At 45.3% G+C, this 13,473-nt stretch overlaps 1 protein-coding gene across 1 annotated transcript in view; it reads left to right on the top strand.

Annotated features, from left to right (window-relative positions):
• The window catches only part of KIF26B (kinesin family member 26B), a gene marked incomplete at both ends in the record, with an annotated part of 499,315 nt that overhangs the window by 228,610 nt on the left and 257,232 nt on the right, over positions 1-13,473 (top strand). The window contains one exon of the mRNA XM_079697984.1: positions 2,257-2,423. Within this exon, the coding sequence (XP_079554110.1) occupies positions 2,257-2,423 (167 nt within the window). The remainder of the gene's footprint in view (positions 1-2,256; positions 2,424-13,473) is intronic.

Below are 13,473 nucleotides of genomic sequence, written 5' to 3'. Positions count from 1 at the left end.
AAAATGTCACAGAATCCAACAAATCGGGGTCCAGTCTTGGCCCCTGCTCCCTAGCTGTTTTCCCCTGGGGAAGCAGCCTCAGGTTTCTGACCCTCGGTCTCTTAGAATCCAGCTTCTGCAGGACTGCGGTGAGGGCCCTGGGGGGAACCGACCACAACAGCACACCCCTTAGCCCCATCTCACACACATCTTAGCACATCTCACGTGCTGCCCACCTGGCCTGGGAACCAAGGGTAGGGGCCGCTGCATGACTGGAGAGGGGCTTGGGGTTCTCGGCGAGCTCATTCCCTCGCCCTTTGGAGAAGCCAAGTCTTCCGGGCAGATTCTTACAGAACAGAGCCTTCATTATAGCTAGCAGCAAAAAAGCAGGCCCCTCTTAGAGAGACTTGCTTTTGAAGTGTGGGGAGGCCGCCCGCTGGTAGGAAAGGCCATTGCCCTGAAATAAGATTCGGAACCAGGGGAAGAGTGAGTGCTGCTGCGTAGGTGGTCTGCTTCCAAGGGGGTGTCGCCTGGGGAACACAGGGTTGGGGTAGGTGTTAGTTTTGTCACAAGGATGATCAAGGAGGGTCGGCCGCACGTCGCTCCTGAGACCCCATTCTGGCGTGGAGAGCTGTGGGATGGAGGGAATTCACGGTGAGGTTTGTTTTGGGACACTGTCCAGGATGGCATCATGTACCACCGGTGCTTCATAAATGCCATTTCGTGGTGACAACAGTGTGCATGCCCACGGCCAGGTCCCCGGTTGTTTCAGCCGTCCCCTCCAGCATGCCTCACTCCTCTGGGAGAGTGGTAGCTGGTTGCGGGGAGCCCACACCCCACAGGCTGCAGAGGAAGCCCAAAGAGAGGTGACACAGGCCCTCTGCCTGGGAAGCAGCCCCTGCCAGTGCAGGGAACGTCCTCCAGGCCATTGGCTGCTTTTGCTGCTTCCTCTCCCGTTTCTCTGATGTAGGTTGAGTTTCCTTACAATGCATTGAATGAATGAGAATAAGAAAGTGTGTATTGGCAGAATTACAGCTGGATAATGCCAAGGCTTTCCAAGTCAGAGCATGAATTTAGCAGAGCAAAGTTTCAAGTCCATGGGGCTCAAGAGTGATTGCTATTCTTCTAATAATGAAAAGTACAAATGTTTTATGTTCAAAGGTTAACAAACGGGACTCTTTCACTGGCCTTCTGGACGGCTCAGCACAGAGTGGAAACTGTTCCTGATCTTTGCCTTATTGCACTTGTATTTTCTAGGCAATTAGCAACATTTTCCACTCAGCATTTAAGAGGTATGAATGGGCTGGAGACCTTTATTTTTTTTTCCCCCCAAACTAAAGTTTCCTTTTTTTTAAAAAAAAAAAAAACTGACAGTTTTTCCTTTTTGCAAGTAGACTGAAGTTTTAAAGTAACAGGCTTTCAAAATAGCACACTTAGACTTGCCTGCATAATTATTACATTTGTCATGGGATTAGCACTTTCCGAAAGTACATTTCTATACCAGTATCTTACTTTGCCCAGAAGTGTGGTTCTTCATAGTATATTATGTGCATTTAGGCAAAATAGACCCTGCCCCCATTCACTAGAATTTGCGCTATAAAGGCAATTATTGCCAATAAAATGGAAGCCATTTATCTTAATGAACCAGTAGGAAAATTAAGTCTGTTGAAATGGTCTAAACCTTCCAAGGGAAAAAAAAAAAAAACCCATTGGTAATTCATGATGGGCTGTATCTATTTTTATGAGCTTCTCTAAGTCATCTCTTTGCTGACTGCCTACAGCAAACAACAACAATACACAAGTAGTGATTTGTTTAATTTCTTATGTTCATTAACAGGTTCACTTCTCCCTTAAAAAAATGATATCTTTGCCCCTCTTGTCTATTTGAGAGCCTTTAGGGCCTTCCTAGTAAGAAACCAGCACTAGTTGGTCCTACCGGTCTGGTCTTGGGCTGCAGATAGTGTGGTTAATGGCTCCTGCTTCCCCCTCCAAATGGAGGGGAGACACAGAAGTAATTGAAACTTACAGTGTCAGGGCATAATTGTATTCCATTATATTTAATGCAAACGAGGAGGTATTCTAGCTAACATGCAGGAAAATGGCCTTAGAGGAGGCCATATCGCGTCACTGAATGCACGTGGGGACGTGTTCCCTCCCAGACTCACCGCCCCCGGCCCCGCACTCTGGCCCCGACCCCAAAACAGAGGCGCTACCGGTGGTAGTCAGGAAATGCCGTGAGTCACAGGTAATGAGCTCGATATCCGTGTTCCTTGCCAGATCTCCCAGCTGATGACAGAGCCTGGCCGGGAGGGCCTGACAGAGGCAGCGCTGAATCGCTACAATGCAGACAAGCCTTCGGCCTGCAGCGTCCCGGCCTCGCAAGCCTCCTGCGTGGCCAGCGAGACCTCCGCAGGCACCTCGGTGGCCGCGTCCTTCTTCGCCAGGTAAGAGAGGTGTCCAGACCCTCGGTTCTTTCAGGTGAGCCTACCCGGTTAGCCTCTCACGTGGACCAGTTTAGCTAAAACACTGGGAAGAGTTTGGGGCTGTTCTTTGACTTCACTCTTTAAGACAGGGTTTCAAAACCTCAGCCCGTTGACATCTGGGGCCAGATAACTCTCTGTTTAGGGGGACTGTCCTGTGCATATAGGATGTCTAGCAGCATCCTTGGCCTCTACTCACCAGATTCCTGTGGCACCATCCCCGGTTGTGACAACCCAAAATGTCGCCTGGGTTGAGAACCTCGGCTCTGGGAATACGTTGCTCTAAAGATGGTCTCCACAGGAGGAGGACTTTTGTGGGTGCAGCCCCATGGCTGGTGTTTCCAGATATCTCTTCTCATTACAGAAAATGAACTGCTTAAAATTTAACTATTAAATAGATGACAGTTTTCTTCCTTCTTGACAGACTAGCTGGATAGTTGTCAACTATCCAGCTAATTTCAGAAACTTAAAAAAAAAAACCCTGAGAAACAAAAAAGAAAGGTATTTCAACAATGTTTTCTGCCTAATTTTAGCAACACAGCAGAGACAGGGCAGGAGACATAGGACAGCTGAGCAGGAAGGCACTTCAGGGATTGTCTAATTTGATCTCCTTATTTTATGAATAAGGAAACTGAGGACCAGGAAAGTTAAACTGTGAGGTAGTTTATAGCAAAGCCAGAAATAGAAACCAGATTCCTCTGGGTTTTCCTCCGTGACTCATTCTTTACTTGATACTTGGAACTTAACCTTAGAAAACTTTTTCTGTACCTAAGATTCGTGAGCTTCTGAGTAAGTAGGGTGTAGACTAAATAGCGTCAGATGTGAACTCAGAAGACCCCTTGGGTTTGAGTTCCAGCTCTGCCTCAGTGTCCTCATCTATAAAATGAGGATAATACCTGTTCCTCAGGGTTGCTCTGAAGGTTAACATAAGATGATTATGTTATACATTATAAAGTATGTGCTGTACAAATGATAATTCACTGTGGACTTAACTAGTGTGTCAGTAAGAGGGAACGTTGTTTGGCTTTTCCTGTTACCCTTAGCGATGGTAACATCCAAAGCACAAATCTGAGGAAGGGGCTCTGATAGGAAAGGAGCAAGTTAGAGGAGGAACAGAGGCTGACATCCTGGATTAAGACACAATAAAGGCAGCACACGGGGCTTGTTGGAAGACTGGCTTTGAGGTTCTGGATGTACCTTGGTGCCATGTTTATTGTCCTGTGAACAACTGGGCCAACTTGAATGTATGGGAAGTAACAGGAAATAGGTATGTAGTGGCCACCTGACAACAGAGGCCATCGTGTTAGCTCTGTGTGTACGTGAATTTCTATGTTGTCTGGGACCACTGAGCAAGCTGACTGGGAGGTCATGTCCATGCCACTCAAGGAGAGAATAAACAGATGGAACAGAATATGAGGGAATGCCACAAGCACAGAAGATCCCGGGACATAGGTAGGCTATTAGAGCATGTCTACAGGAGGGTGACTAAAGGGGTGAGGAGCTAGTAGGCCAAGTCCTGGCAGGCTTAGTCTGGAGAAGAGAGCCCTCAGCTGTCTCTTGGGCCATCATGTAAAAGAGGGATTTGGATGGTTGTATAGAAAACCCGAGTATGTGGGCAAAGGCTGAATAAAACCTCATGATGAAAGAGAGAGATCTCCCAGCTCAGACTGAAGGAGAAATTGCTCACAATTCAAACTGCCCCAGGAGACAGCGAGGTCCCCATCACCGAGGGACATCAAGCTTGCATTGGGTGACTACCTGGCTTCACTGCCGGAGAGAACATTCAGTGCTCAGATGGGGGTTGATCTCCTGAAATACTGAAATGTCCAGAGATTTTTACAGATTGACTGACTCATAAAAAAACTCAGAAAAAGGAGTTGAAGCAGGAAGAAATAAGAGGTGCTATGGTCCCTGATGGACAGTGTTTTGGGAGAATAGTGTTCCCTGCTGGGGAGAAACCAACAGTGTCATCCGAGTCAGGGAAAGGATGTCGAGATGGGATAGACCAGGAAGGCCTGAGTGCTGGACAAATGGTGTATGGAGGCCAGCTTTCACGTGGGTCAGAGGAGGATTTACAAACAAGCGAACAAACATCAGGGAAAAGAATGGCGAATGACTGGCAAAGACAGTCTACCTGAGAGTTTTGCTTGTACACCAAGGGGTAGAACGGAAACACCAGGGTGGACCCACCTGAATGAGCCAATGATGTCAGTTGGGCGAGGCCCTGCGGATGATGTTAGTGATAAACAATGAACCCTTGAATTCAGAATTGCAAGGGCTTGTGGTATGAGCTTTCAAAGAGCTAGAAAGGATTCAGAGGGCTACCTAAATCCTTGTCATTGCTTTGTGGTGAATGCTGACAGCACCTGGAGCTTAGTGGGTTAAAGCATTAAAAGTACATGGTTTGGGGCTTCCCTGGTGGCACAGTGGTTGAGAGTCCACCTGCCGATGCAGGGGACACGGTTTCATGCCCTGGTCCGGGAGGATCCCACATGCTGCGGAGCGGCTAGGCCCGTGAGCCATGGCTGCTGAGCCTGCGTGTCCAGAGCCTGTGCTCCGCAATGGGAGAGGCCACAACAGTGAGAGGCCTGCGTACCGCAAAAAAAAAAAAAAAAAAAAAAAAAAAAACTACATGGTTTGTGTTTAGAGCGTTTACAGTGTAGAGTGAGGGGGAAAGTACCATAAGAAAAAGAATAATTCTTTAAAAACATATATATATATATATATATGGACACAGGGAGGGGGAAATGTAAGCTGGGACGAAGTGAGAGAGTGGCATAGACATATATACACTCCCAAATATAAAATAACTAGCTAGTGGGAAGCAGCCGCATAGCACAGGGAGATCAGCTCGGTGCTTTGTGACCGCCTAGAGGGGTGGGATAGGGAGGGTGGGAGGGAGACGCAAGAGGGAGGGGATATGGGGATATATGTATACGTACAGCTGATTCACTTTGTTATACGGCAGAAACTAACACACCATTGCAAAGCAATTATACTCCAATAAAGATGTTTTAAAAAAAATCAAAAAAATAAAGTTCTGAAAAATTTGAAAAAAACCCCATATATATATATTTAAAGAATTATATATGTGTATTAGAGACTGAATGTATATATAGTCACCCCCCCACACTCATTACATGGTTTGCCCTGCTGCTCTCGTCCATAGTGGTCGGGCTGTCACGCCTCCCATAGAGGGTGGCAGCATACTGACAACCTCCCTGTCATGGACGGGGACTGAGAGCAAAGTCGGGTGACCTGCTCAAGGTCCGCACTGTCAAGAGAGAACCAGGGTTGTCCCTCACCTCTGTGGGTCCCCAAAGCCCCCCCTGAGAAGTCCAAAGCAGCCCCCTTACATTGTCAGGCAGTAAACTGAGGTCGTGTCAGAGGAGCTTTCTGTTTCAGCTCAAGCAAAGCTGTGTGAGGTGATGGTAGGCGTGGCTTTTAAGAAGGGTGGAATCTGGGTCTGTTGCTGGGGCCAAAATTGGAAACACATTAGTGGTTATGGTTTTCATGGAAGGATAGGAGAGTCGTTCCATATAGGGACTTGGGGGCAGGGTCAGCCCCTCAGATCTGTGTTCACCACTTTTCAACACGTTCTGCTTGACTGTGTGATTGGAACACATCCGTGAGTCTGTAGGGCTCTGGACTCCACATAGCTCCAAGTGAGGACAGGCTGGCCAGCCCTCAAGAGCTGTGCTGGGCGTCATTTCATTGCAGATAGGAGCAGCGCCATTTGCCAAATTTGTGGCCAACGTGGCTGACATCTACTGAACACTGTGTGTATCACTCACTGCACTAAGCTCTTCATATGCAGAATCTCCCTTAATCCTCAGAGTAACCCTGGGACGTAGATCCTGCCATTTCCCCTGTTTGATGGATAGAGAAAGAGGTGTCCTGAGTCAAGTCACCAGCCCAAGGCTACACAGCTGGGAAGTGGCAGGGTGGGGAGTCCATCCTCATTTCCTCTCACCTGTGAGCCTTGTTGCTGTTCTCTGTGCTAAGCAGGCTTTTCCCATCATAATCATGAACTGATGGTGGTCGCTGATAAAACCCATGAAGTAAGTGGGCCCTGCAATCAGCTTGAGAAGATAAGCAGAACAGTGACAAAACCCTGATTTGTTGAGGGCTGCAGGTGTCCACTTTTCTCTGTGATACAGGCCTTTCTTTTAAAGTGTTTACTTTTCAGAGCTATGGGTAGAGGACTGGGTGGATCTTGTTGCATTTCAGATTCAACAGCTATAAAGTAAAAATTCCAGTTCTGAATAAGCAGTGATACTCTGGACCAGGGCTACCCCCAGTGTGGTTTGTGGACAGTACACACTGGTCTGTGATAAGTGTGGAAATTCAGAGGAAGCATTTAGAAACTTCTGTAGCAAGTTGACAGAGTAAGTTTATGCCTATTGAATCTAAAAATAAAAAAGTAGGTCTTATTGTTTGAATGTAATTAGAAATAAAAGAAAAAAAGTGATTCCTTCACCACAGATAGTTTGAGAAGTGCTGCTTTAGAAAATGTTGAAGCCCAAATTGCTTTCCTTCTACATATCTTTTGCCAGAATTTCTTTAATTAATTAATTAATTAATTTGGCTGTGCCGGGTCTTAGTTGGGGCATGTGGGTTCTAGTTCCCTGACCAGGGATCGAACCCAGGCACCCTGCATCGGGAGTGTGGAGTCTTAACCACTGGACCACCAGCACAGTCCCTCCCTCTTTATTTCTTTAAATATCAGCATTTTGGTGGACTGCCTTTGCTTCAGAATTTCAGTACTCTGCTTTTGGAAAAACACTTTTATTTCCCCCTTTGGAAAAAAGTAGTAACAGTGAAATAGTAACAGTAATACTAAAAATATTAATAGTAATCTTAACCAAAAAAAGAGATAGGCATAACTGATCATCAAGTTGGTTAATTTTCATGCTTTGAACTTTTCAAATGAGGGAATCTCCTTTGCGTGATTCCCATGTTAATATTAAGTGGTGAAGTCAGGTGTCATTAGATTTCCCGTTTGTTGACTATTCACTTTGAATAAAGATTTACTTTTTAAAAAAACTCTCATGATCTTGTTTTTTCAGTTTTATTGAGATATAACTGATATATATTACCATATAAGTTTAAGGCATACAGCATAATGATCTGATTTACGTATATTGTGAAATGATTACCACAATAGGTTTACCCAACATCCATCATCTCATACAGAAACAGATACCAAAAAAAAAAAAAAAGAAAAAACCTTTTTTTCCCTTGTGATGAGAAGTCTTAGGATCTACGCTCTTAACAGCTTTCAAACATACCATACAGCAGTGTTAACTTGAGAACTGGATGAAGGTCGTCAAAAGGTACAAACTTCCAGTTATAAGATAAATAAGTACCAGGGATATATGTACAATATGATGACTATAGTTGAGATTTACTTAATGATGTACTTTGTGCTTTAAAGTATGAAGTGCATGAAACCCTATAAAAACTCTTGGGTGAATCCTCAGATTTGTAGGTTGAGGTGGTAGAATCCTCATTTTAATTTGAAGAGCTGTGAACAAATTCTGGGTTACGCATAGAATTGCCTGGAGCTCTGGTAAGTAAAATGAATCTTTCAGATGATCTCCTATCTTTGCATTGATGTTCTTTCCCAAATAACCTTACAGATAATCTTATTGTTGTTGTTTTAATTCATGGAGAAAATGAGCTTCTGGAGGATTTTAATCTACATTCAGAGCAAGTATGGGAAAAATAGTGAAAATTGCCAGCTATCACATGAGCTTTGCAAAGGCAAGTTCAAGTGTGGCAGAACTGGCGCTGCCATCTCTGCGGAGCTGGTGAACACATGGGTTTTCAGTTCTGTCTTCAGACGCCACTTCTTATTGTAATATAATATATATATATATATATATTTTTTTTTTTTTTTTTTTGCGGTCCGCGGGCCTCTCACTGCTGTGGCCTCTCCCATTGCGGAGCACAGGCTCCGGACACGCAGGCTCAGCGGCCATGGCTCACGGGCCCAGCCGCTCCGCGGCATGTGGGATCTTCCCGGACCGGGGCACGACCCCGTGTCCCCTGCATCGGCAGGTGGACTCTTAACCACTGCGCCACCAGGGAAGCCCTGTAATATTATTTATTTACAGCTTTTACATTTAGTTCACAACCTTTGTAAGACCATAACTTTTTACCAAATTCAAATGAAATTTTCAAGTAAAATTATATAAAGGTCATTTTTCATTATTATTTTCTCATTTCTCTATTTTCTTAATGTAAATAAATGCCTTTAAATCTGTTTTCATAGGTTTTGATTACTTCAGATTACTCAGTGCCTTCAAATCCTTACTGTCTGTCCATTTGCTCATTGTTGGATCCATCACATTAGTTAGAGCTTCTCCCTCTCTTTTTCCTCTGTTCTTTTTTTTCCAGTAACAGGGTTATTTTTTATTTACTGACTCTCTTCTTGAAGATTCTGACCTTTACACAATTTTCCGTTGTTGATTAAAAATACATAACTCTTGGGTTTGGGATTTTCTGCGTAAATTTTGATGTTCACCTCAATCTTGGGTTGCCCTCTGATTTTGTGCGGTCCACTTGCTCTGTTTTCTCTCTCTCTCGCTTGGCAAGCTGTCCCTCATTTCCTTCTGCTAACTTTATGCCTTTTGCCTAAACTCATTTTTTTCTTAGGGATGTTATTATATTTCTGACTATCTCCACCTCTTGTGCAATTTCTTCCATCTTTGTTATAAGACCGTTGCTTGTATCACCTGACGGCCATCTCCAAGCCCCTGTTATGCTGTTGACTCTTGTGACTGATTTAACCGGCATCCCTCTGAGGCCAGAGGTTGCTGTGACATTAAAGCAAGACCAGCTCGGGTCCAGAATCAGGGGCTAAGCTGCGCTGAGAAGGCCAACTCCCGGCTCCGAGGCCCTGCCCTCAGACGGGTCCCTCCGTTCATCAGCCTTCTTGTGGGACCTGCTCCTGAGTGCTCTGTGTCCACGTGCTGCTGTACACACAGCTCCCACTGCTACAGAGAAGGTCCTCCTTAAAAGCCATTTCCGCACTCTCACTGACAGCCAACTCAAATAGTGCCTTTCGCTGGTCACAGCAGATGCTTTTCGTATATAATCTTGTACAGCGAAGGCTTTCTTTAGTCCCTGGGCATGCTGACACAACGGTAGTAGTTGGTTATTTGAGAGGAGCCTATTAAGTCAAAGAAGGATGAAGTGTGAAACTGCTCATGTTTCTTTTGTTCTTCCATCAGGTACAGTTCCCTTAGGGATGCTCACATCTTCCCATTATAAGTACACCAGCAATTATTACCAGAGAAGAACTCTCCTAAACACACCACAGTTGGTCTCAGGTGATCTAGGGGGAGAAACGTGGAGCTGGGTGCACAGATCCAACTCTTAATTTGCGGATTCTCTGTGGAGAGATGGGGCAGACTTTCTGCCTCCAGTTTTACAGATGGGAAGCTAATTTCCAGCGCCACGTCTGTTGCAATAGAATGATATCTCTACAAAACAAAACAAAAAACACTAGGAGCTTTGAGGAGCTCATATTGTGGAATTTCTCTTATACGATTATTGTATTTTTCCTGTTTTGTTTGCATCCAAGTATGCACCTTTGTCTCCTTACTCCTTCTAGGGTCTCATTCTGACTTAGTGTCTACCCCTTTCCCCTTTTCTCCCATTACTCTCCACCTTCCCCACACCACCTCCCTGTCTGCCTCTTCCATGGCTCCCATGGAAGTGGGGCTGCCCTTGAACCTTGTAGGGAACACCTGTGGTCAGGGCCGACATGCATAATTGTGCCATTTGCTGTTTGGCCAAAACTCTACTGTTTGAGCTGAGACACCTCCCACTGGACTCCATCCATCCAAAGGGACGTCTTTTTCTCAACTGCCCAAAGGCACTGTCTGGGCTCGTGTCTCACCAGCTGCTCCTGCCCCTTCCCTGGGGGCTAAACAGTGTCAGGGCAGCGATCTTTGAAGGCCTGAAGTGGAAACCAAATCCCTACCCTCTGAATTTCTTGTTTACTTATTCCTGGCAAGTCATAGCTTTACTTTTCTTAGAAAAGACTCCACGGACTTCTCAGAGAAGAAGGGACTCTTGCTCATGTATATTGATGCAGTGAATATTTAGTGCTGTCAGATTTCAGGGGCCCCAGGAAATAGTTTCAGGTGTTTGCTGCATGAAGAAGTAAACCCTTGATTGCTTATGAAAGACAGAGAAAGCACTGAAGAAAAAGTGGCCATAATTCAGTGTCTACACTATGATCCTTTGTGTTCAAAAAAGATCCTAAAACACTTTAAATATATGACCCTAACAGCCAGTACCCTACCCCGGCAACCCCCAAACCCCTGTTTTGGGGTGTGCAGACCATAATAGAAGTGGCACTCATGGCTTGGCCCACGCCATTCTGAACTGGTGATCTCTGCTAAAGAAAACGGTCAGTGTTCGCTGCCCCATTCCCATCTCCCGCTGCAGGAAATGTGTAAGATAGCGTATTTTCCAACTTAAGTCCTTTGTTTGACGGATGGCCAGTTGGGGTGCTGGCAATCAGCTCACAACATCTGGGACTCATTTGTACAGCTTTGCCTCAGTTGAAAATCCAGTTCATGCCTTGGTGTGGGTGTTTGAAGGCAAAGCAATTCCACTGAGCCTGAAGGATCCCGGTGATTCTTGTCAAATATTCTCAGGGTTAGGCATTCTGGTTCTTACTGAACAATTTTAATGTCCTTTTTACTGATGCAGGGGTGAGGGGAAGGGAAGAAGGGTACTGGATAAAGCAAAGAGAAGGATGGAGTGGCTTGTGGTTGCATCCACAGCCTGCCACTGGCATTCTGACTTTAGGCAAGTAACTTAAATCTCGCTAAGCCTCAGTTTCTCCTGTTAAACAGAGATTATCATATCTACTTCATAGGATTATAGTGAGGATTAAATGGAAATGTGATAGTTCTTTGTAAACATCATCTAAATCCTAGAGGTGACGTTAAGATGGCATTTGCTATGAAAAGGATGGAATTCTACCCTCAGTGGGAAATCCAATGAATTCTCAACATTCCCTTTAGAGTGGGTGACTTGTGTTGTGCGTACCTTTACAGTGTGTTTACATGCCACTTTGTAGTCCGGCCTAATGACTACCTAGGACCTCCATGGCAATTGTAAAGATCAGGCATCACGCCTCGGAGAGCAAAACTGCCATCACGGGGGGCCGAAGATCACAGCTGACTCTTAAAGCCTTACCTGGAAAGAACCAGGTGTCACTGGTGATTGAAAACATCAGTGACCAGCAGAGAGAGAAACCCTGCCCTCTCCTGTGGAGCTCCAGTTAGCTGACTACACACTTCTAAATCTTTTGAAGGGTTTCTTTTTGTAGTTTTATAGCCCTAGAAAAACTCTCAAACAGTAAGAAAGAAAACAAAAGGAAGAAAAGGAGGAGCCATTAAGAATTCTATGACCATATGGCTTGGTGGTGACTGCAGTGTGGGAGCTGGAAGTCTGCCATGACACTGACAGTGAAAATGAATCAAAACAGTAAATAAAATAGAAGTAAAAGAGGGAAATATTCGCTTTCTTTGTTAATATCTTCATGATTTGAATTGGGGGCTGAAGAAGGAAGATATGGTGGCACAGAGTCGATTCAAAAAGAACAATAGGGCTTCCCTGGTGGCGTGGTGGTTGAGAGTCCGCCTGCCGATGCAGGGGACACGGATTCGTGCCCCGGTCCATGAAGATCCCGCATGCCGCGGAGTGGCTGGGCCTGTGAGCCATGGCTGCTGAGCCTGTGCATCCGGAGCCTGTGTTCCACAACAGGAGAGGCCACAACAGTGAGAGGCCCGTGTAATGCAAAAAAAAAAAAAAAAAAAAAAGAACAATGGAATGACCTGTGTCCTGAATGAGAAGATGGATGGAGAAAGGACACAACTTTATCTACTATATGTTTGATAAAATGTTTCCTTGACTGCACTTCTGTCCCTACCCTGTTGCAATACCTCTGTAACTTGTTCCTTTCTTCAGTACTTACTCATTTAAACATAATAGCTTACATTTATTGAGGGTTTCCTATAGGCCTCACACTACTCTGAGTTCTTTACACGAGTTTAAACTTCAGAAGCCCCCATGAGTTTGGCCCTCTTGTCATCCCATTGTTTAGATGTGGAAACTGAAGCACAGATTGGTGAGGTAACTCGATCATGGTCAGACCACTAGAAGGAGATGAGTAGGTGCTTAAGCCAGGCTATCTGATTCCAGAGCTCATGAGCCAGAATGTAAGCTCCGTAAGGGGAGAGATATTTGTCTCTTTATTCTTGGCTGAACCCCTAGTGCCTAAAAGAGTACCTAGGAAATGTTTGTTGAATGGATGAAAAAAATGCTCTTAGCTACTGAGGCAGGAGATAGGTGGGCTCCAGGTTAGGCATTTACAATCAGCCTCCTGTTTGCACTTGGAACTAGAAATAACAACAGCAACAGGGTAAATAGCCAAGCTTTGTCTCCTGAGGACACTTTAAGATAACAGTCCTGGCAGGACCAGAGAGGGACTAAGCCTTGTTTGAATAACGGATCAGGAGGTCATATATTCCCCAACCGTGGAGCAAGGGAGACACTGCACATGTGCAGAAAGCCTCCTTGGGGGTCAAAAAGGAGGGGCACCTCCCCAGAATAGGTGATGCCAAGGCCGTCCCCTAGGCCTCTGCCCTGGAATCCATCTTGGAAAAAAGCTGCACATGCATGTTGGAGAGGGTCCTAAGGCAGATCAGCTGTGGAAAAAGAAACCAGATAATTGGCCAAAGGTAAACAAAGACCCGGAAGAACTGCCCTATATGGATGACTTCACTGCCTCTTTACTGCCTCCTGGTTAGGGAGGACGCCCACACCCTTGCTCTCCGGGTGTGCATCTCTGCCTTGCTTCTGTCTTAAGTAAACAGACTGTTTCTCTGTGTGCTCTCCCACTTGTGCTGTGTCTCTAATAATAAACTTTGTACCTGTTTTTACAGTTTTTGCCTCCTTGAGAAATGCATTTTTCAATGGGGGCAAG

The sequence above is a fragment of the Hyperoodon ampullatus genome, assembly GCF_949752795.1.
Source record: "Hyperoodon ampullatus genome assembly, chromosome: 2".
NCBI lineage: Eukaryota > Metazoa > Chordata > Mammalia > Artiodactyla > Ziphiidae > Hyperoodon > Hyperoodon ampullatus.
Note: the sequence above shows the minus strand (reverse complement) of the source record. Positions and strands in the feature narration are given on the sequence as shown.